Below are 20,589 nucleotides of genomic sequence, written 5' to 3'. Positions count from 1 at the left end.
AACTTAAGTTATAGGACAGAAAGAAAAAAACAAATGATACTTGGAGGGAAAAGCTAAACAAAACTAGACAAATCTGCAGCCTCCTAGCAAGCTGCCAAGTCCTCTCCCCCCCTTCACCACCAACTGGCATTTACCTCCACATCCTCACCTGCCTGGAACCTACCTGACCTGGTAAGAATAGGTCAGGCTTTACAGAATGACAAGTAGAGAAACCACAATCAACACTACGATCACAAGACCAAATTAGGACTCTGGGCTTCAACTGACAACACAATTCAATCTATCTGCAAAAATACAGAAGATAAATGGAACTCCTGGAGTGTGTCACCTTGAGTCTGCTCAGCCCCTCCTTTCTCTGAGACCTGATCAGGACCGGCTGATCTGACCCCTCATCCCTGGCAAATAAACAACCAAACAGAGCAACATCACAAACATAACAAAACACGTACTTGCTGTAAAATAATGCAGCACACAACTCAAAGAAGATTCTCTGTATAATCTGAATTGATAATCAAAATTCCAATAATAACGATCCTTAATGTATAGGTAGATAGGATCTAGTGCATGGGGAGAAAGAACCCTTACAATTCAACTCAGTTCAAATTCTCCAAGCCCCTACCATTGCATATTGTGTGGTCCCATAGTGATGTGGCATGAAAAACTGAATGCTATTTTTATAATGTAGGCTATTTTTGTGATTGTACAAGTAGACTACAATGAGAAACACCAGTCTGCTGCATTACACTGCAGGAATAACTGAGGGGGTTTCATGAGTCTGACTTAGCTGTTCACTTGCATTTGATTTAAATGATGTCAAGCTAATTCTCACTGTGTCAGGTGGGGGCTCATGGGACTCCATCAGCTACACCTATAGAATTCCCTGCTGCTCATCAGCCCACACACAAGCCTGACTTATGACAAAAACACACATTTATACACATTGTTAGTGACATGCAGCTGAGAACAGGAATCCTTCCACTGGCCCTCGACGATGGTTGATTTCAAAACATCTCTGAGGATGACAAGTTGTGTGAATAATGTGAATTTAGTGGTTGATAATGAGTCACATTTTCCTCTGTATTGCTCTTATTACGATGAGTTAAGAATCTCTACACTACATGAAATGTCTGTCCAAATGCAGTAATGTTCTGGTGCTCCGATGATGACACGTAGTGTTTCGCTCTCTCTCTCAAACACACAGAAGGCTCCACTCTGGATGCAAGGCAGTAATCTAAGAATAACTACTATTGTCTTCTTTGATGATTCAACAGCCGAAACAAAAACAATTCTGTGTCCGCAAAACATGCAGTCTATAAAAACCATCACTACTGTCTTCCTACATGAGTCAGCCTATATGTATTTTTTATCATTGGTGATTATTGGCACACCAACATGTGACAGATGTGGAGAAAGGGAACGTACCATTGGAGATCCCATACAGTGAAGGATGCTGATGCTGTGTCAGGAATCCATTTTCCTTGGCTCTGGAGAAAGTTTCTTTATGAACCCATGAAGTAACAATGACCCTACTGATTTTATTTAAGCATTGTTCTTGTTGCCTCAGCGCTTTAATGCTGTCCATGCTGAGGCTACAAAGCCTGGCAGTAAATAGCTGCTGCTATAATGAGAAATCAGAGCAGTGACAGCAGCGTTGCATGCCAACGCCTCCTGGTACCGCTGCATCCAAACTGCATCTGTCTGAGAGGAAGCAACACAATTTATTTTGTCCTCTTGCTTTAAATGGAAAAGTCTATTGTCGATACCAGGGTAGCAATTCTGCGCAAGCGATATTTTTTTCTTCTGAAATGGTTCATTGAGCACAATGTACTAGATTAAGTTCATACCATGTGATGTCCACATCTCTATTTCTGTGTTAAAGTGACACCTCTGACAACAGCTCGTTAGATAAGATACCATTTATTAAATGTACAGAAATACTGTTCAAAATCCACACAAGACTGTGTTAAAGCACAAATCTTTAATCCAAATGTAAACAATATGGTTGCCCCATCTTATACTGTAAAGCAAATGCTTCGGAATGACAGATTTCATTGTCTTAAGTGGATTTAAAGCACTCTTCATTTCAAATCTACAGTAGTTATGGACAGCTCAATGTGAGTGTCGGTGTCGTCCGATGTCGTAAACAACTTGAAAATGATCATACTTCTGTAAACATTGGAGTTGACTCCATGATTATCTTGAATTGCAGTTGGACTTGTGAAGATGCTGAAGAGGAATTTTCGCTACCTTTCCACACTGTGCACGAACGCCCATGAAGTGCTATCGTAGAATCCAGGGTTGTGGCTTTAACAATGGGCAACGTGTGGCGCTGCAAAAATGACTAAAATAAAAAAACGTCACAGAACAACGGAGATAATACTTCATAAACATTTTTACAGAATCTACAAATTCAATCTATCAAAATGATCTCATGGTTGGCTCTTTGAGAACGGAGAATGAAATTGCCATCACTTCAGCTGTAAAATCAAGACAACACAATAGTTATAGCATTGAAGACAATCATTTTAAAACATCATCAGACTGTTCAGTTGTTGTTGTTTTCTTTTTAAACTCAACCCTATTTACAGAAATACAAACCTGATATCAAATACAAGCAAATTACAAGAGTTTAGTAAATTTACCAAAAACACTTCATATCCAGTGACACAGCACAGGCCGACTCACACAGTTGGACCTAAAAATGTGCTTCTCTAACCGTGTCTTGAGAAAGCAGGGCGGACTTTTCCAGAGAGGAGCACAATTAACTACCACACCAGCAGGAGTCGTCGAGACAGAGACTGTCTGTAAACATTCATGTCGCGACTGACATTGGACCTCAAATATCAAACCACATGTGGATAAAATCGGTTTGCCTTAATAATGATTAACACAGGAACATGTCATAGATCTATCTGCAGTCGCCAGTTTTGTCAGGATGTTATTAAAATCCCAAACTGTGCACCCTGTCGCAAACCAAGATCCAAATTTGACTGAAACAAACGCCCTTCATTGATTTATTGAATCATCCTGTACCCGTCTGTCAGTGAACGAACCAGTGGTCTACGAGTGCTTCCTCAACTTCAGTGTTACTTTAACACAAATACATTATGAAAGCTACAATCACTAAAATATACATTCTGCAAGCAGGCAAAAGTCAAAGGTTTGTTGTGCGTCTGTTCTGAAATGAAAATATTCAAACCCACAAAATGATAAGCTGGAGTGGGACTGGATATGTTGAGTCATGTAAAAAGTTAAATGATCAAATATCTTAGCCCTTGCAGAAATGTATATGTGGGTGTACCTAGATAAGTCAGAGTAAAATAAACCATAGCATGTGTTAGATGTTTAGTGTAGTCAAGTCATGTGCCGTTGTGATTTGTGTGTCCTGATGCCTGGGAGGAGGTCGCGGCACATAAAGGCTTGCCCAGCGACTGCAGTTCATGTAAAGCGAATAGAGCAGGTTGGCCTTATGGATCTCCTTAACTGTTTTCATTCACTGAGGATAAAATCCAGAGAACTGGCTACGGAGGTTAACCCTGGTCTCTCTTTCACACATGCACAACCACAGTGGGAGGTCCTCAACGTTCACAACAGCATCAAATCCCCCCTTTTATTTACGAGAGGTGGAGCAGCCGGGTGCAGCTAGCAGAGGCAGAAGTGACGTATTAACGCCGCTGCAGAGCTCTCTTGATCATGTTTACGATACATTCGTCAGCTTTTACCACCACAAACTCTTTGACATCTTTGTGGGTGGCTTCTACGTATCGGATTCTATGGAGGCCAGGCGGATAAAGTCCGTAGAAACTGCGGAGCATCATCTGTTTCTGCTCCAAAGGTAATTTCCCACCCCTCCACAACTGTAGTTTTTGTGTAATCCTGCTCACTAACAAACAGCAATGAAAGAGAAAACCTCACATGTCTCTGCTATGGTTTTAATACACTCAAGTAAAATGTTTGCGTAAACAATCGTGCACCTGCTAAGGTTTGAAGTACTTTCCCGTATGGCTGTCTTTCAGTCTACAGGCAAAAACATGAGCATGATTGATAAAAGAGGCCCAAAGTTTCGTCATCTGCTAAGAAGAGCTACGACCGATACTGTATATGTACACAGTGAAAGTGAGAGCTGGTCTGGAGGCAGAGAGAGCAAGAAAAAGACGAGTTGCTCCCCAATCCTACAGACACCTCTCTAAAGGCCATCCGTCTCTCGCTTGGACATGGTTTCTCACTCACACCTATTTCCCTTCCCTGTCCTCTAAGCGGCCAGGAGTAAAAATGTAGTCCAGGGCTTGTCTCTCAGCAGCGGCCACGTTGGGGTGCCACAGGTCCACCATGAAGACCACCCTGGGGCCATCCTCTTCACCGCCTGCAAACACAAAGGGAAACACCACAGGAGAAGAATCAAGAACCGTATTTTGTCACTGTTTTGAACAGGAACCCATATCAAACGCGTTAAAAAAAAACAAAAATAAACTACATTTTCTTAAGTGATATTGGTTTATAACCCTTTTGGGTCAATCCTCCTTCATGAAATAAGTAAAAAGAAGGGGGCAGAGTGCAGTCAAATATTTGACATTGTAATCCCTTCTTACCCTCATGAAAGGCTCTGTGGAGGAAGGAGTCGTCAAAAAGCAGACAGCTGCCCTCGGACCAGCACTGTGGCTCTCCACCGACCACAAGCTCACAGGAAGGGGGAACTCTGAGACCTGCACAAGAAGGGCATAAACAGTCCATCCATGGGTCAGGCTAAATACAAGGCAGTTTGTGTTGCTAGGAAATCTCACATGTGACCCATCCCTCACTAAATGTTCTGTTATTAAAGGTTCAGTGTGTAAGATTTAGGTGAAAAGGATCTATTGGCAGAGATTGAATATAAAATAATCCTATTGATGTTTACATTGGTGTTTCTCATCGCCACTAAGTTCTACACACTGAACCTTCAAAGCCTGTATCATTATACAGTGCCGTATTAAAGCATCCTGCAAAATATACTTTCTACACAACAAACTACGGTGTACAGAGGCAAATATATCAAAAGGTGCAATGAAAACAAAATTTCACCCATGTTCTTCCATCAATTTAAACTCTACAGCAGCTGACTCACTTCACCTCTTCTCCTTATTGAAATCATCTGCTGTTGTGTTGCATTCAGTGCCTCATATATCACATGGCTGAATCGGTACACAACACTTCACTCTCTTACCCAGGTGGCAGCGCAGCCTGACATTTGTCGGACCATAATGCTCAGTGATCAGAGCTCCGGGCGTCAGCACAGAGAAGCAGGCGTTGCCGAACACGTTGTTGGCGATGAAGGTGCGCAGCTGTCCCAGCACCCTCCACGCCCGTGGACATCTCCTCACATTAAGAACCAGAGGGGTGCCTTGGTTGACTAGGTAGTAGGTCCACCACTGCCCGCGGGGAGTGCTGTTGACCTTCCACCCCGGCGGGAGAGAGGAGCCGCTGCGGGCCGGAGGCTGGTGGTAGATGCTCTCAAACTCAGCCAGAAGGGCGGGGAAGCTCTGCTCCAGCAGCTCCACGTCATGCCTCTGTATCTCCCTGGAGAAGAAAGGCGCTGACGGCAGGTCGGGCAGAAAGAAGACCTCCGGCCGCTGGATGGTTGGTCTGCTGTTTAGGTAGCGGCCTTGATCGCGGACTCCTTTGTGCACCCTGCCCATACCTGACCAGGTGTAGCGCTTGGCGTAATCCTGCAGGCTGTGGTAGAGCCTCTGGTTCAGGCTTTCCCCGGCACTGGTGCAGCGGAAACAATCGGACGACTGGCAGAAAGCGAAGCCGTTCTGCTCTTCCAGCAATGATCCGAGTTTCCCTTTGCCCCTGCCACGACAGTCTGTATTCATGAAGCCCCCCACAACGCCTCCAATCCGGCCAGGCCCGGCCAGATACCTCCCACGCAGGGGGCTTGAGCCGTGCTCCCGGCCAACCCTGTAACAATACCACATGAACAGCAGCAGCACGCACATGGCTATGGCCAGAGCACAGATCTCACACTCCCTCACAGACTGCATCCCTCCAGCCACCATCTCCCTCACACTCTCCAGCGACCACTCCATCTCGGCTCGCTTCTGGATTGCTGAATCTGACGTGAGGGGTAACAAAAAGTGCTGATGGAAGTGTTAACACGTCTTTTCTTGATCGCAACTGAAAGGGGCCTTAAACTGCACACAGGGCGTTAGTGGGTCTGGTGTCAGGCAGCTCGTATCCCCCCCCGAGTGTAAACAGTCTGCTGATTTGATCTGACACACTCGCTCTTCTGTGCTAACATTTCAGCACTCTGCAGTGAGGGATGCGTTCTCCTCGCATGGCGTCTGGCTGTGCGGTATTTGTGCTGCTCCCTCTCTCGTTCTCTCAGACAAATGCAGACAGACACCGCGCCTTGGGGTAATCTGTTCTCTGGAAAACAAACAGAAGGAGAGAAAGAAGGGGATGAGAGGGGAAGAGGACGCTTGTAACTGAGAAGAGTTAAATCAGAAGAGTGCTGAGACTGATCTTAATGCCGTAAAACGAATGCTTGATGTTAATGTGTGTGAAGTCATATGCAGGAACCTCTTGACACTTTTGCGTTGTGTCTGTGAAAAGAAACGTTGCTGCTGCTCTGGGTTTGACAGCACACCTGCTGGAAGTCACACACACACACAAACACACACACACACACACACACACACACACACACACACACACACACACACACACACACACACACACACACTTTGGAGACTATTTGAATGTCAACTCTCCACACAGCCCCCTGCGCTGCACTGTTTAAAACCATGAGTCACAGGCACAGTGCTGCATTTAAGAGACATCTCTTCCTCTTGTATATATTTTGGCGCACTCCCCACCCTCACACACGTGCACGCGCACTAAACATTGCATTGAGTAAACATAAACAGTGTTGCCACCCACCCACATTTCATTTAATTGGCATTCATAGGTTTCTCAGCAGGAGCTGCATAAATGGATGAATAGGGTGGGTTGGGGGTGGTAGTCTGTGTAATCTGCCTCAGAAACACAATAGAGACTGGATTAAATGGGTGCGATTATATAATGGTAATGGACCAAGAAACAAAACGCGAGGAAGTGCAATGCGTCAGCTGTGATCGGAGCTCCACGGTGCGCCCCTCACCAAAAATGGTCGGGCAATCCTGATCCAATAGATCCTCCCCCATCCTGCCTGACAGCATCAAGACGCCCCCACACTCCCGCTGCATTTCAGAACCATTACACCCAACCATGAAACCAACACACACACACACACCCACACTCACATACTTATTAGCTTTGCTCCTCCAACACTGCCTCCATGTTATCTGGCCAGTGGAGCTGCTGCAACCAGGGGCCATGGTGCCACACAAAGTGCTGGCCACACATATGGATGAGCTATAACGCCCCAATAACCCACGGTAAACAAGAAGCTTTCCACGTTTCCCTCGTGGATGGTTGTTGCACAGGTTTGCATGATCCATACCTACTCAACATTCATGGCTGTGGCCGCTGGGGAGGAGAGGCGCACAGGTGTTTCCCCAGGCGAAGCTGCGCACCACTGCAGTGGACAGAGCAGACGGAGATCACTTGCCAACATAATGGGGAAAACGCACAAATGAAGTCCCGAAGGAAGCGACACGCATCGTACTCTGGAGGAAATAAAATACAAAAGCTGTCCTACCGACGGTGCGACTCCCGGTCTGCCTGTCTGTGGTGCACGGCAGCGTCAGATAGGCTTTCACACTATATTGTTGTAAATAGTCAAGCTCCACCGGAGGAAGACACCCAACGTCAAGAGGCCGGAGGATCATACAACAGTACTTCCGGTCACACCCTTTCAAAATAAACGTCATGGCGAGGCATGGTTTGCTGAATGATTTCATTCAGCAAAAATAGCAAAGGAAGCAACAGAACTCAAAGCACCTCCCACCTCACACAAGACCACAGTGCAACAAGTTCCAGGTTGGCTGCTCAACAATTTACATTAATAAGGATTCGGCTACTCGACCTGGTAAAGCCCATTGACTGTTTATAAAGATGGACGATGCATCAATGTTTCTCTACTTCCTCGCACTATCCAGAAAGGGAGCCAACAATATCCTGGTCATGAACGCTGCCATCTTGTGCATTTGGAGGCATAGTCTGCTCAGTAGCAATCAAGGGATGGAATTTGCATTAGAGAGGTTCCCTTGATGCATAAGCTCAACCTAACGTGAGTCAGTCTCAGCTGTCAATCAAGATGTTTCACCTAGTTTTCATAGGATCAAATACAATTTGCACTTGGACATACATCATTGTGATAAGAACAACCTAAAATGTCAGAAAACCATCTTTCAAAATGTATTTGTTTGTGTACCTCATGACTTCTGACCTATACCACAGCCAGCCACCAGGTGGTAATTGAGACACATCGGCTACACTTTTGGGGAGTTGTCATGTCGTCCATCTTTATATAAAGTCTATGGTAAAGCCTTAGTGGAATAACTAATTTAAAGTCATGGCCATAAATAAAGTGCAAGTAGCTATAATGTCAACAGAAATTAAAAAAATTGTGTCAGGACAGAAAATAAAATACTATATAGTTATGAATATTATTTCTGCCATTACATACCACTAAATCTTAAAACAAAAAACCAGAATAAGTCAACTTAGGCACTGAGCTTTTTAACCAATTTCTATTTAAAAGTTCAACAAACTGAGTAGTTAATAAAATGACTCACTGAGAGCCAACTGTTGTATATCCATTCTTTTCTTTTGAAGGAAATCTTACCTTATATCCGGCACAGCTCTGCTTCTATTTGGTGGACTTGACTCAGATGTAATCCTCCCTCTTCCGTGAGCCTCCTGAATCACCCGTCGACTGTTTGTTGCGACTGCAGACAGCATTTCCCATGATGCAGTGCGGCTCTCTTGGGTTGAGTCCGCAGCGTCACAGAGCAGCAGTTTGATGATGATAGTTTAATACACAACAGGAAAACATGGTCAACACATTTAAACCAAGAAAGGGCCAACTACTTAGACCACATGCTGGGGAACATAGAACATTACCCAGGAATTGAACACGGATTATATTTAAACATTGTTTGTCTTCCCCACATCCAGCTGCTTGTTTCACTGATAATGTAATAATTCGTTCCCTAAGCACCCGAGGTCTTCTGTGTATTAAAACAATTAATAATTCAAGCTAAGAAGCGGATTTTTAAGTGAGTTTGATTTGAAGCAGTTTTCCCCTGCCAGGTCAGTAAAAATACTAAACAAAAATATGAATAACTTGTTAGTTGTGTGCACTCACCTGGCACCAAGCTTGGGATACACTGTATCAGTGCCCTAAGGGTGGAGGCTTACTGGGATCTGGAAAGTATGTGAATATTCCTGACGTAAGCTGTTCGTTGAGCTCTCAGGGCCACCGGCCACCGTACTGATGCCTGTCATCTGTTACCTGAGTTAAGTGGACACATCACCAGTACAGTAATATACATTCAAATATAACAACAACTTGTGCGCAACATGTGCCCCCCTCGTCTCCTCCAATTCCTCCTCTGGACCTCCGGACTGAGGGCGGAGCCTGACCAGTCCGATGCAGACGCCCCTTTTGATGGCACAACCGCGCAGTCACTCAGAGGAGTTTTCTTATTTCAGTAGTGATAACCTGTAAAGGTCAGAAGCCCCGTAGAGACGTCTGCTACAATCATCCATGGCGAAGTCAAAGGCGAGGGTTTACACCTGGTGCGCGCTGCTGCTTCTCTGCGTGCTCGTCTTAATTGTGTGTCTTGCTGTATTTGTGAGACGCAAGTGTCCAGCCGGGACCTTCTCACGTGCTGCAGTGGCCGCAGACTCTCGGACGTGTTCAGAGATTGGACGGTGAGTTTCACTTCTGCTGTGTACTTGGATCATTTGTTCTGCCCAGTGGGTTTACGCACGCTTTACGCACAACAAACAAAGCCAAACTTTGCACTTTTTCAAGAATAACCTCACCTACAAATTCAAAGCGTGGTTAAATAAATTGAACCTTATATATTTGTATTTATTGTTTTATTTTGTGGTTTCTACGTTTTCAAAAATTATCAGAACAAAACAGCGGCATTTGAAAAATGCCTCACCCACTGGTTTTTACACCAGTAGGTGCCAAAACAAGTCCAGTCTCTAAATAACAAGACCAGCCGGCGAATAACAAACATACCTTACCTGGTATGTGCAGCAGTAGTAAAATGAGGTCATAATGACAGTAATTAAGTGTGAAATCTTTTAGGGACATCCTCCAACGAGGGGGCTCAGCAGTAGATGGCGCCATTGCTGCACTGCTGTGCACCTCCATCATCAACCCTCAGAGTATGGGCCCTGGAGGGGGGTCCATATTCACTGTGATGGACAGCTCTGGTAACACACACATACGAATACATCACTGCAATACAGCAGAGCCAATGAAGCCCTGCTGAGGTGAAGAGTTAATATGTCCTTTCATAGGTAAAGTGAAAATCATCAACGCCAGAGAGACCGTACCACAGAAGTTTAAACCTGACCTGCTCAAGTCATGTCCCAAGACCTTCCAGTTGCTGTCAGGTAACACTCTGACCTTAAGACATCTATTTGATTTATCTTTCTGATTCCTCTCCCTGGGAGGCTGTCCTTGTTTTTCTGGTTCAGGCTATTGTGTGAGATATTTAGTCACTAGGTCACTCTGCTCCTGCATTCTCACTGAAGGAGGCCACATAAACATTTTGTTCCTTATGTCAGACTCTTCAGCTTGGTTCACATCAGGAGAGCTGCTATGTTTATCACACCAAGACACCAAGTTGAAAGATTAATGTCGGGTCCAGCCATGAAGATGTTATATGTCCTTTCCTGGACCTGCATATGCATTTGTATATACACGCACAGACTCGCACACACAGGCACATGCGTGCTCAAAACACACAAGTGAAAGTGAAATCTTTGTTTATAATAGAACACAATTCAAATAAATCATAACATGTTCCCTTTCATTGAAGCTGGTCCGGTCTTCACTGTGCTCAGCGATGTAATTCAATATCCTCTTTTAAATCTCTTCTTAAAAATCACTTTTTATTTACTGAGGGTATTTATTGTAAAGCTCTGCATTTCATTCACTTTTATTATTTGTCTTTACTGTAAAGCATCTTCATGATTATTTCCTCATTGCTGAAAGAGCTTATAATTTCCTAAGATAAGGTTTATTTATATATAGTAGGAGGAATAAGCCAAAATATAAGAAAAACATACAACAAACATACAAAATTTCAAGCATAAACCAACACTTTCTCTTTAGTTTTTTTATGTTACTTTGGGATGTGCCTTGATAGAATGTCTGTTGTGATCAGAGGCTAATTGAATTAAAGGGAAGTGAATTGGAGAAGAGGGAAACATTATTTTCAACACATTCACATATCATAATTTGTCTGGTAGGGCTTATTAAGGTGTGACATCCCGTCTTGTTTTAATCATAAAGTCCATGATCAGCAGCCACCACGATCTCTATCCTCCACCACGATAATGTATTAGAGTTCATTGAAATGCCTCTTACCTTAAAACTTATAAATATTGCATTACATAATGTACAAAAAGCGTATGCATCTGTCATCAGTCGAAGTGGAGTTTGGTTTCGTCCAGTGGCTCCCAACTTCATGGTCAGGTCCCCTCCAAAGGTAGATGTGGGGGGGTTGTCAAAAGAGTTGTCTGAATCTCTTTCCCTCCAGGTAGTCAATGGATCGGGGTCCCAGGGGAAATTCGAGGATACGAACAGGCACACAGGCTTTATGGGAAGTTGCCGTGGGCCACCCTCTTCCAGCCGACCATCCAACTGGCCAGGAAGGGGTTTCCCATCCCTCAAATCCAAGGTCGATACATCTCACACGTTGATACGAACCAGACCCAGGCACTGCGGTACGAAACACACCAACAGAAACATCACTTTCAATTTTATCATCCCTGTAACTGAGTGATGTGTTCTTTCTCTGTGTTTGCCCTTTAGGAAGTTATTTTCAGATAAGGACGGGAACTTGCTGAAGACTGGCAACACAGTGAGGTTTGAGAAACTGGCTGACACCTTTGAGATGATTGCGAATCACGGGGCAGACGTCTTCTACACTGGGAGAGTGGCAGAGGATTTAATCCGAGACATACAGGAGGCAGGTATTGTGAGGTTTCATTGTATTCTCTTTCCTCGCTCTGTCCTCTCTCTGCCGGGCACACTGATCTAATTAGAAATGACCAAATCACTTGAAGCACTGCAGTGGTCCTTCACAGACTGCAGTGTGGGCTGCCTGGATCCATTAAAAATCTTGATTACTTTGAGCTCAGTTGCGTTTTCACTCAGCAGAACCATTTGTTTGTGATATTCTCGCTCAGGAGGAACGCTCACGATGCAGGACCTGGCGTCGTACAGAGCTACAGTGACTGATGCGTGGGCTGTTCCTTTGGGAGAGTACCAGATGTACATACCTCCACCCCCTGCAGGCGGCACCATCCTCAGCCTCATCCTGAACATCCTCAAAGGTCCCTGTTGTAAATAGACTGCAGAGCTGCTGCTCATCTTCACTTTCACATCACATAGCGTGGAAGCTATATTCGTGCTTTGAACAGATCCGTCCACATCAAAGCCTTCATGTTGTTGACTCAAATAACGAGAAAGGGTTGGTTTGAATAAGGATGGAGTTTTGGGGACTGATACCAGCATTAGGTGGTAAAACATTTCTGATATGATACATGAACAGATACATATGTAATAATAATGTCAGTAATGATTCCTAAGATGCTTTTATCTAAACCCTGGAGACTTGATATTTTACAGTTTAACCATATATATAAACAAAACAAACAAAAATAAAACAAACAAAAATAAAACCCAAATGCAACTAAAGATATAGAAATTGATGTATGTCAAAGAATGTATGCAAATATAAACATAAATGCACATCTTTTTGCATGGTTTTTTTTATATCGACGCATATTGGCAAACATAAAGGCTAATACTTATAATATATATATATTAATACATTATTTTGATAGTTCACTTCCCCAAGGATATAGACCACACTGCAGTTCTTCTTTGACTGATGGAATTATTTGTGTTAACTTCTCTCCACATCACTGTCCTCTAATAACCAACAGTCGAAAACTATAAGCTGAGTATAAAACCTCTCCAGCCGCGTTTGTCTTTAGAGTTAAACATTGCAACGATTATCACGTCCCCGCAAGATACAGACTGTAACAGAGTTCCTATATGGTGTTAATGCAAAAACAGACCGCCGTCCATAAAAGTAAATCATACAAATATCGGGAAACAAAACACATCAAATAATGACAAACAAATTTGAAGTAGTTGAAATGAGTTTCTTTGTTTCATGGTGTCAATGCATATCTTGGGAGGTAGGATTGTCTCAAGTTGAACCAACCAAACGAGTGTTTGTGTTTACAGGATATGGCCTGAATTCAGCGTCTCTGACAGGGGAACTGAAGACTCTGGCATATCACCGCTACGTTGAAGCCTTCAAGTTTGCCAATGGACTGAAGAAACACATCCATCCACAGCTCACTTCAGAACAAGTGAGAATCGCAAAATGTTCGAGTGAACATGGGAGCACATATTTACACATGTCATTGCTGTACACATCACCATTACACTAAAGGAGTTAAGTTTAGTTAAACCTTATAGCCAAAGATGGAAGAAGTATTTAGATTGTTTTATTGAAGTATTGCTCTAATGTAGAAGTCCTTCTGTGAAATGTCTAGTCAGCGAAATGTTATTAGATTATTAAGAGTAAATCTAGTTGTTTTGCAGATTAGGTGCCGCTTGAGCTCATTCCAAGTACCTTATGTACTGATAATTAAACTGCAAAGCAGCTAATGCTCTCAAATAAAGACAGGCTCTACTCTAGTTAGATGTACAATGTCCTCCTCTGCAATAGAGCAGAGCAAATATATACAGCTACATTAAATGGAAAGATACAAGCGAGGTATTATTATGCTTCAAAATTACACTCACTTGAGCATCATTTGACTAAATGCCTTTACTCTCTACAGTCCAAGAACTCTTCAGTGTTCAAGTGAGGCTCACAAGTTATCTGACATGTCAGTCAACATATCAACAGACCTCATGAGCACACTAAGCTAACATGCTTGGTTGTAACGCAGACTTTGTTGTTTTGGCGACCAAAGAAACTTGTGTGAGGTTGTGTGTCATCTCCTGAGGTGGGGGAAGAGTCGAGACAAAAATTGGTGTCAGTTACATCTATCCATCCACTCATCCATCCATCCATCCATCCATCCATCCATCCATCCATCCATCCATCCATCCATCCATCCATCCATCCATCCATCCATCTATCCATCCATCCATCCACCAATCCTTGAAATCTGTGACACATGCGTTTTTAAGTTCACTGCACTTTCCGCAGATGGCGAGGAAATTCACAGAGGACAGCTTTGCCGACAACATACGCAACTTGATCAGCAGCGACAAGACTCACGATCCCCAGTACTATAACATCACCCCGCACCTGGACAGTGTGGGCACCACGCACGTGTCGGTGCTGGCTGAGGATGGATCTGCTGTGTCTGTCACCAGCACCATCAACCACATGTCAGTACCTGCAAAGACAGCAACAAAAGTAGAGGAATGATTTAATATCAGCTGTCATAGTTTGATGATTCAGTTTATGTACTTTCTTTGCAGCTTTGGCTCCAAGGTCTTCTCTCCGAGCACCGGAGTCATCCTCAACAACGAGCTGTCCGACTTCTGCGGCCGAGTCGACAATCTCTTTCCTGGTAACCCGATCATTTTCATATTCATTCATATTCATTGAGTATTTTTCTGTTCTTTGATAACCAGGACGTCTGAGGATGGAGCACGTTATAGTTGTATAAAAAACTCTAATTTCTAGGAGTCTTTAATGAGTTATCCAATGAGCAGAATGTATTGAATTGATTAGATGTTCTGAGACAGTAAGTGCTGCAGGGGGGGGGGGGGGGGGCTGTTTTACTGTATCTGAGACCTCAGAATGTGCACCACATATTATTCATCGGGTTGATATTAAGTAATCTTTCTATCATGTAACTTCTAGACAAATTTACTGGTCCTGGAGACGCTGGACACCCTAAACGATTTAAATTTAATGAATTGGGGCACCAATGTTTAACAGCCCCCTTCATGAAACCACAATTAAGTTCAATACAAACTTGGATTTGCACCAAATGCACACACACACACATATATATGTATATATATATATATATATATAAGTCCTCTTAAAATGCCTTATTTATTTCATCAAGATCCATGAATTATCAGCGCAAATGTGGGAACACACTCAATGTTAAATAAAAAAATTGAATAATCCTGGATGCACTGCAAAATTGAATGGGTTCTCTCCAGACACATACAACATCCTCCCACCAAGTTTTGCACTAATCTGTCTATTAGTTTCTGCGTTAACCCGCTAACTAACAAAAACAATAGCAAAGCAGTTGACAAACATAACCTCCTTGGTGCAGGTATAAAATTATTGCCAAGTCGTTTTTGGCAGCATTGCCTTCCTTAACCCTAAATCAATCTATTGGGATGTCTGTGGGGAGTAAATCAAGTATAAGAACTCCCAATGGTCTGACTAAACCCACACATGATTAACATCACACTGTAGATTTCTTTGTCTCTGACTATTTGAGACACAATGTTACTCAGGAGAGCACATACCTCAAGTCCAGTCCCCCTAAATCCAATCAAGCTGCATGCACCAAAGTGGGCCGTTTTTTCCTTAAAATATCTAAATTAGTTCTTGAGAAATTCAATAAAAAGTAGAAAAACATTAGTAGGTAGTGAAAAAAAGAAAAGAATACTGGATATGCCCCTATAATAAAATCTGCTTCTTTATTGGCCCCTACCAAATCCTTCCAGCTAGTTTAATTAAATCATTCTTTAGTTTTTGCGCAATCCTGCTTAATGGTAATTTCTATATTTTGTATTTATTTGTGGTTTTAATTGGTCAGAGGAGTAAATAATAAAATCAGACATACATATGTCATATATACATATACATTCAGTATTTGTTAAACTGTTGAGGTTAAATTAACATGAATTATTAAAAAACAGTCAAATATGCATTGATATTGCCAAATTGGAGAGAGAGATAACATATGAAATGTCATTTGTTGGACATGTTTGATGAAAGTATGAAGCTCAGAGTGAAACATTCACAACTGTTAGATGTCAGCTGGTGAACAAAGGTCAAGTCACAAAGTGATGGGCTTAATAAAAGCCCCTCACCCTTCGATGGGAGCCTTTATAATAATTACTCTTTTGTTATCTTCACACTGATGAGTCTGAAATCTAGCCGCCTGTCCTGTTAGTCAAAGCCATTTTGTTTTGTGTTCTCAGGGGATCAGCCTCCCTCCTCCATGTCTCCCGCCGTGCTGAAGTCTCAGTCGAAGACGCTGGTGATTGGAGCGACCGGGGGGAGCATGATAACGACCGGGATTGCCTCGGTACACGTCCATGGGCAATCACACTGAGTGCCATTAAGATAAATTGCTGCAGGCCAATGCCCGTCACTGTTGTCATAGCAAGAGCTGTCCTCAGCAGCAACTTCAGCACATCCACAATCCATTGTTTGATCATCACTGTTCCATTTGGATAATTAAAATGATTATTGTCTCTCCTCCAGACGCTCATGAACCACCTTTGGTTTGGAAAGAGCCTGAAGGAGGCCATCGCTGCCCCTGTTGTTTTCATCGACTCTAAAAACACACTGAGGTTTGAATCCAACTTTGACAAGGTACAACATTCACTGCATTTATCTGATAGTGACACATAATTACTTAAACTATTTTTTAAATGAAAATAATATTGTGCGCATTGCTGTCCTGCTCATTATCTGTATATAACTTATTATATTATATTATAATATATTATACAACATGTATGCCTCTTATTATGATAATAAATGAATTTATGTATATATATATATGTGTACTTGCATTACTATTAAATATTCATACCATATTGTATTATTGAATTATACAATACAATATACCTGTTTGCAATATTTGTAGTTTAAGGTTTTTTTTCTATTTTTTCATTATTTACATACTCTTTTTATTATTCCTTTTAATATATTGCTTTTATATTGTCTTCTTCATTCTGACTATCTGCTGCTGTAACAAGTATGTTTACACTGATCTTATCTTATCTTATCTTATCCCCACAGAATGTAATCAAGGCTCTTAAAGCTCTGGGGCACAAGCAAGAGATGTCGAACATCTTCTACAATGTGGTCAACGCTGTGGAGCAGGAGAATGGCTGTATCTGTGCCGTGTCTGATGCCAGGAAACTGGGCCAAGCAGCCGGATACTGAGACAGCGAGTGAGTGACGTCGGATGCGTGGGATGGCCTGAAGGTTGAGGAGACCTTCCTGCTGCCACGAACAGATTGTGTTTGTCCTGCTGGAAAATGATCGCATGGGGCGCTGAACAACATGCGTCTTCAGCTGAACACTTACAGTTTACATGTAGCAGTTAAAAACACATGGCCTCTGATTGTTACTGTTACATGATGGATTTCTCTCTGTGACTGAACCCGACCTCCCACTGCTCCGTGTTCAGCTTATTTTTACATGTTCTTATCTCTCGAGCCATTTCTGACATATTTCTGTCGGAAAACTGAATTCAAACACTGATCAATGTTCATTCATTCCATTGCTGACATCATACAAATGATTTGATGTTGTTAATATCTGGGATACATGCTACTTTTCACTGTCTCACTAAACTAATAACTTGTTAATATCTGGTATCATGTGATATTCACTCTCAGTACTATAGCCCTGATTCTTCAGACATAATTAGGGCCTTATATTATTTTTCTTAGGGGGCGGTTGTGGGCCTAGACATGCCTCAAAAACTCATGAAACTTTGTAAGAAATTCAAAAGTGGTAAAAATGTACGCATTCTGGAGTAATTTGAAATGGGCATGGCAAACTGTCTCTATAGCTTACACAGATTTTCAGGAAATTGGGTACACATTCGTATCATGAACAGACGCACAAAAAACTCTCTAGGAGTTTTATGAAAAAGCAACAGGAAGTCGAAGATTTTGGATTTAGGGGCCACTTTGGCCATTTTACACATTCGTATTTCAACTCCTCCTAAAACTTTCATCAGATCAACTTCAGATTCGTTGAGGGTCATCTCAACAACATGGAGATTAAAACTAACTTGATCTTTGAGATTTAGTCACACAGTGTGGCCGTGGTGTGGCGTCAAACTTTGATTCCATGCCATCAAATCACAAGGCTGTTGTATTTTTATAATGTCACAGTAACAGGTAACAGTGATCACTGATTCCTTAGATGTCTTAGATGTTGCCAATGTGAAAGATTTATACTATCTGAACACAACAAGTGTTTTTGACCTGAACTGATCTATGGGTCTGTATGTAGTGATGGTGATAGCACCACTGTCTGCCAAAACAAGGTAAGCCTTGTTTTAGAACTTTAATTCGATTAACATTACTTTTTCAGCGTGTGGTCCACACTTGATGGCGTGGACCGTAATGCATGATCCAGCGCCCCGCTTTTCAGGGCCTAGACATACTCAAAAACCTATTTAACCCCAAAACAATTTTGTATTATGGAGTAATTTGAAATGGGCTTGGCAAATTGGCCCTAACAGCGCCCTCTAAAGAGTAGCCCCTGAGTCTGGTTTCACCGATCTTCACGAAATTCGGTACTATGAGCAGACGGGGAAAAAAGATTAACCCAACAGGAAGTCAGCCGTTAAGAATTTATGGCCATTTGGGCTATTTTACACGTTGTGTATTTTAATTGAACCTTTTTTGAGTTTTCATCACACGTTCTGACCGTGGTGTGGCGTCAAAGTTTGATGATTAGCCAAAAAAGAGGGATTTATTATAACTCCACTGTGCATTGTCCAATCAGCCTCAACCCTCTTTCACAAGATCACAGCGCTGAACAGATCCATATTTCAATATCGACTCATTGTCACAACAACACCTGCTGGCGACAGGAAGTGACATGATTTTTATTTTGATGCACTGCTCCTGGCTGCTTTACAATATACAGCTAAAGTTAGTTAAGACAAGTCATATGACCATGGTCAGAATTGTGACCTTAAACATTAAGATGCAACAAAGTTTCATTCCTCCCCAAAGAAGACGATGTTGTCATAAGTCCATGGTGCATTGTCCAATCTTCACTAAAATACTTTCCCATGATCAGAGTCATGGCCTGAACAGCTCCACATTTCAATATTAAGTCTAGGTCATAGCGTCACCTACTGATTCACTGTGACACAAAAGTTTCTTTTGACTCCACTGTGCATTGTCCAATCGGCACCAAAATACTCAGTATATCGTGAAGGTAATAGCACCACCTACTTATCAGCTTGAAGTGAAGTTGTTGTTACTCTACTGTACATTGTCCAATCGGCCCCAAATTGCTCACGCTTCATGAGAGCCCCGACCTGAACCGATCTAATTGATAGCGGCAAGGAAGTAGGCCTCGTTTTACAACTTTAATCGATTGACATTATATTTTGACCATGTGGTCTGCACGGAATATTTTTATTACTTGAATACATTATACAGGAGCACATGAATTCATAATATGTAAAATTCTTGACTTGTATTTATTGAGTTAAACACAAATAATAAAAAATGTTGGTACCTGAAATGGATTTATTTGTTTTTTCCCAGTCCTGGTGTTGAAAGTCATATACGCAGGAATTGGGAAACTGAATATATATTATTTAGAGTTAAATAGATAAGGGTTATAGTTATTAAAACCTATGACAAAGACTAATAATAGAAAGTGCTTTTTTGGATGCTTAAGTTCCTTTTAACCTGAGGCCACGTCTGCTGCAATCTGCTCTGTAAATCTATTCCTTTGTACCGTAATGTATTCCCAACAGTTTGCGTGACTTGTCAGGGCTGTTTTTCATTAATTATTTTTCACAAATTATTTTTCATTTTGTGCGGGAGCATGCTGCAGCTGGGGCAAGATAACCACCTCAAATAGTGACTCACACAAACAGGAGAGTGGTAACCAGGAAAGTTTTTGAAGAAATGTAATGCACCAATTCCACGTGAACCACAGTTTCAAATCACACGTTAAATCAAGTTTTGTTTTTTGTTATATGTCATCAAAATCCTGGGCGACAAATCTAATCTGAAAGGAAAAGGTCAGATGATGAAGATCCCGGTGATTTTAGGGGCGGGCTCTGTGGCCCTGTCACATGGTATTTGCACTTCATGGGTGCGACAGTCACACTGTGCCCTGACCTTATAGGAGCCACCTGTTATAAATGCCAAATTACCATGTCTGGCAGCAGGGACAAAAGGTTGCCAGGGGAAGATCATGGGTAGGGCCTCATGTGGTAGGACCACCCTGCCTTTTCCTGGTAAACTGTGGCAGGTCAGGCATTTCTCTGACAACACAGAGCAGCTCGTATGATCCGCTGGCTCAGAAACCAGTACAACGCTCAAACAACCAATCCCAAACAGCACGGTCCGAGCTGATTTCCTCTATTGCCCAATTTGCACACTAATCTGCATAAATAAAACTGTTG

The 20,589-nt window shown here is 42.4% G+C and overlaps 2 protein-coding genes across 4 annotated transcripts; one reads left to right on the top strand and one right to left on the bottom strand.

The window, feature by feature from the left end:
• Nucleotides 1-1,900: 1,900 nt before the first annotated feature.
• Nucleotides 1,901-7,792, bottom strand: asphd2 (aspartate beta-hydroxylase domain containing 2). Of its 3 annotated transcripts, XM_062384150.1 has the most exons (5): nucleotides 7,679-7,787; nucleotides 7,481-7,555; nucleotides 5,201-6,405; nucleotides 4,590-4,703; nucleotides 1,901-4,363 (listed from the first exon to the last, which is right to left on the bottom strand). In XM_062384150.1, the coding sequence occupies exons 3-5, from the start codon at nucleotides 6,063-6,065 to the stop codon at nucleotides 4,233-4,235; spliced, it is 1,110 nt and encodes a 369-aa protein (XP_062240134.1). In that variant the 5' UTR covers nucleotides 6,066-6,405; nucleotides 7,481-7,555; nucleotides 7,679-7,787; the 3' UTR covers nucleotides 1,901-4,232. The 3 variants fall into 3 exon arrangements, with proteins under 3 accessions (XP_062240134.1, XP_062240142.1, XP_062240126.1); XM_062384158.1 differs by lacking the exon at nucleotides 7,481-7,555 and having other exon boundaries at nucleotides 7,679-7,792; XM_062384142.1 differs by having other exon boundaries at nucleotides 7,481-7,776.
• A 1,899-nt stretch (nucleotides 7,793-9,691) lies between these two features.
• On the top strand, nucleotides 9,692-19,635 carry ggt5a (gamma-glutamyltransferase 5a). Its single transcript, XM_062380327.1, has 12 exons — nucleotides 9,692-9,858; nucleotides 10,247-10,374; nucleotides 10,462-10,557; nucleotides 11,709-11,895; nucleotides 11,984-12,144; nucleotides 12,361-12,507; nucleotides 13,430-13,557; nucleotides 14,409-14,593; nucleotides 14,687-14,778; nucleotides 16,385-16,491; nucleotides 16,671-16,781; nucleotides 17,214-19,635. The coding sequence occupies exons 1-12, from the start codon at nucleotides 9,692-9,694 to the stop codon at nucleotides 17,358-17,360; spliced, it is 1,656 nt and encodes a 551-aa protein (XP_062236311.1). The 3' UTR covers nucleotides 17,361-19,635.
• Nucleotides 19,636-20,589: the final 954 nt, after the last annotated feature.

The sequence above is a fragment of the Platichthys flesus genome, chromosome 3, assembly GCF_949316205.1.
Source record: "Platichthys flesus chromosome 3, fPlaFle2.1, whole genome shotgun sequence".
NCBI lineage: Eukaryota > Metazoa > Chordata > Actinopteri > Pleuronectiformes > Pleuronectidae > Platichthys > Platichthys flesus.
Note: the sequence above shows the minus strand (reverse complement) of the source record. Positions and strands in the feature narration are given on the sequence as shown.

Bases quoted from the DNA above. Each gene is read 5' to 3' on its own strand.
- asphd2 (XM_062384158.1), bottom strand. From the start codon at position 6,065: ATGGAGTGGTCGCTGGAGAGTGTGAGGGAGATGGTGGCTGGAGGGATG. The intron at 4,704-5,200 runs GTAAGAGAGTGA...CTTCTTGTGCAG, and splicing joins CAGGCTGCGCTGCCACCTGG to GTCTCAGAGTTCCCCCTTCC. The intron at 4,364-4,589 runs GTAAGAAGGGAT...TTGTGTTTGCAG, and splicing joins CCACAGAGCCTTTCATGAGG to GCGGTGAAGAGGATGGCCCC.
- ggt5a (XM_062380327.1), top strand. From the start codon at position 9,692: ATGGCGAAGTCAAAGGCGAGGGTTTACACCTGGTGCGCGCTGCTGCTT. The intron at 10,375-10,461 runs GTAACACACACA...GTCCTTTCATAG, and splicing joins CACTGTGATGGACAGCTCTG to GTAAAGTGAAAATCATCAAC. The intron at 11,896-11,983 runs GTACGAAACACA...TTTGCCCTTTAG, and splicing joins AACCAGACCCAGGCACTGCG to GAAGTTATTTTCAGATAAGG.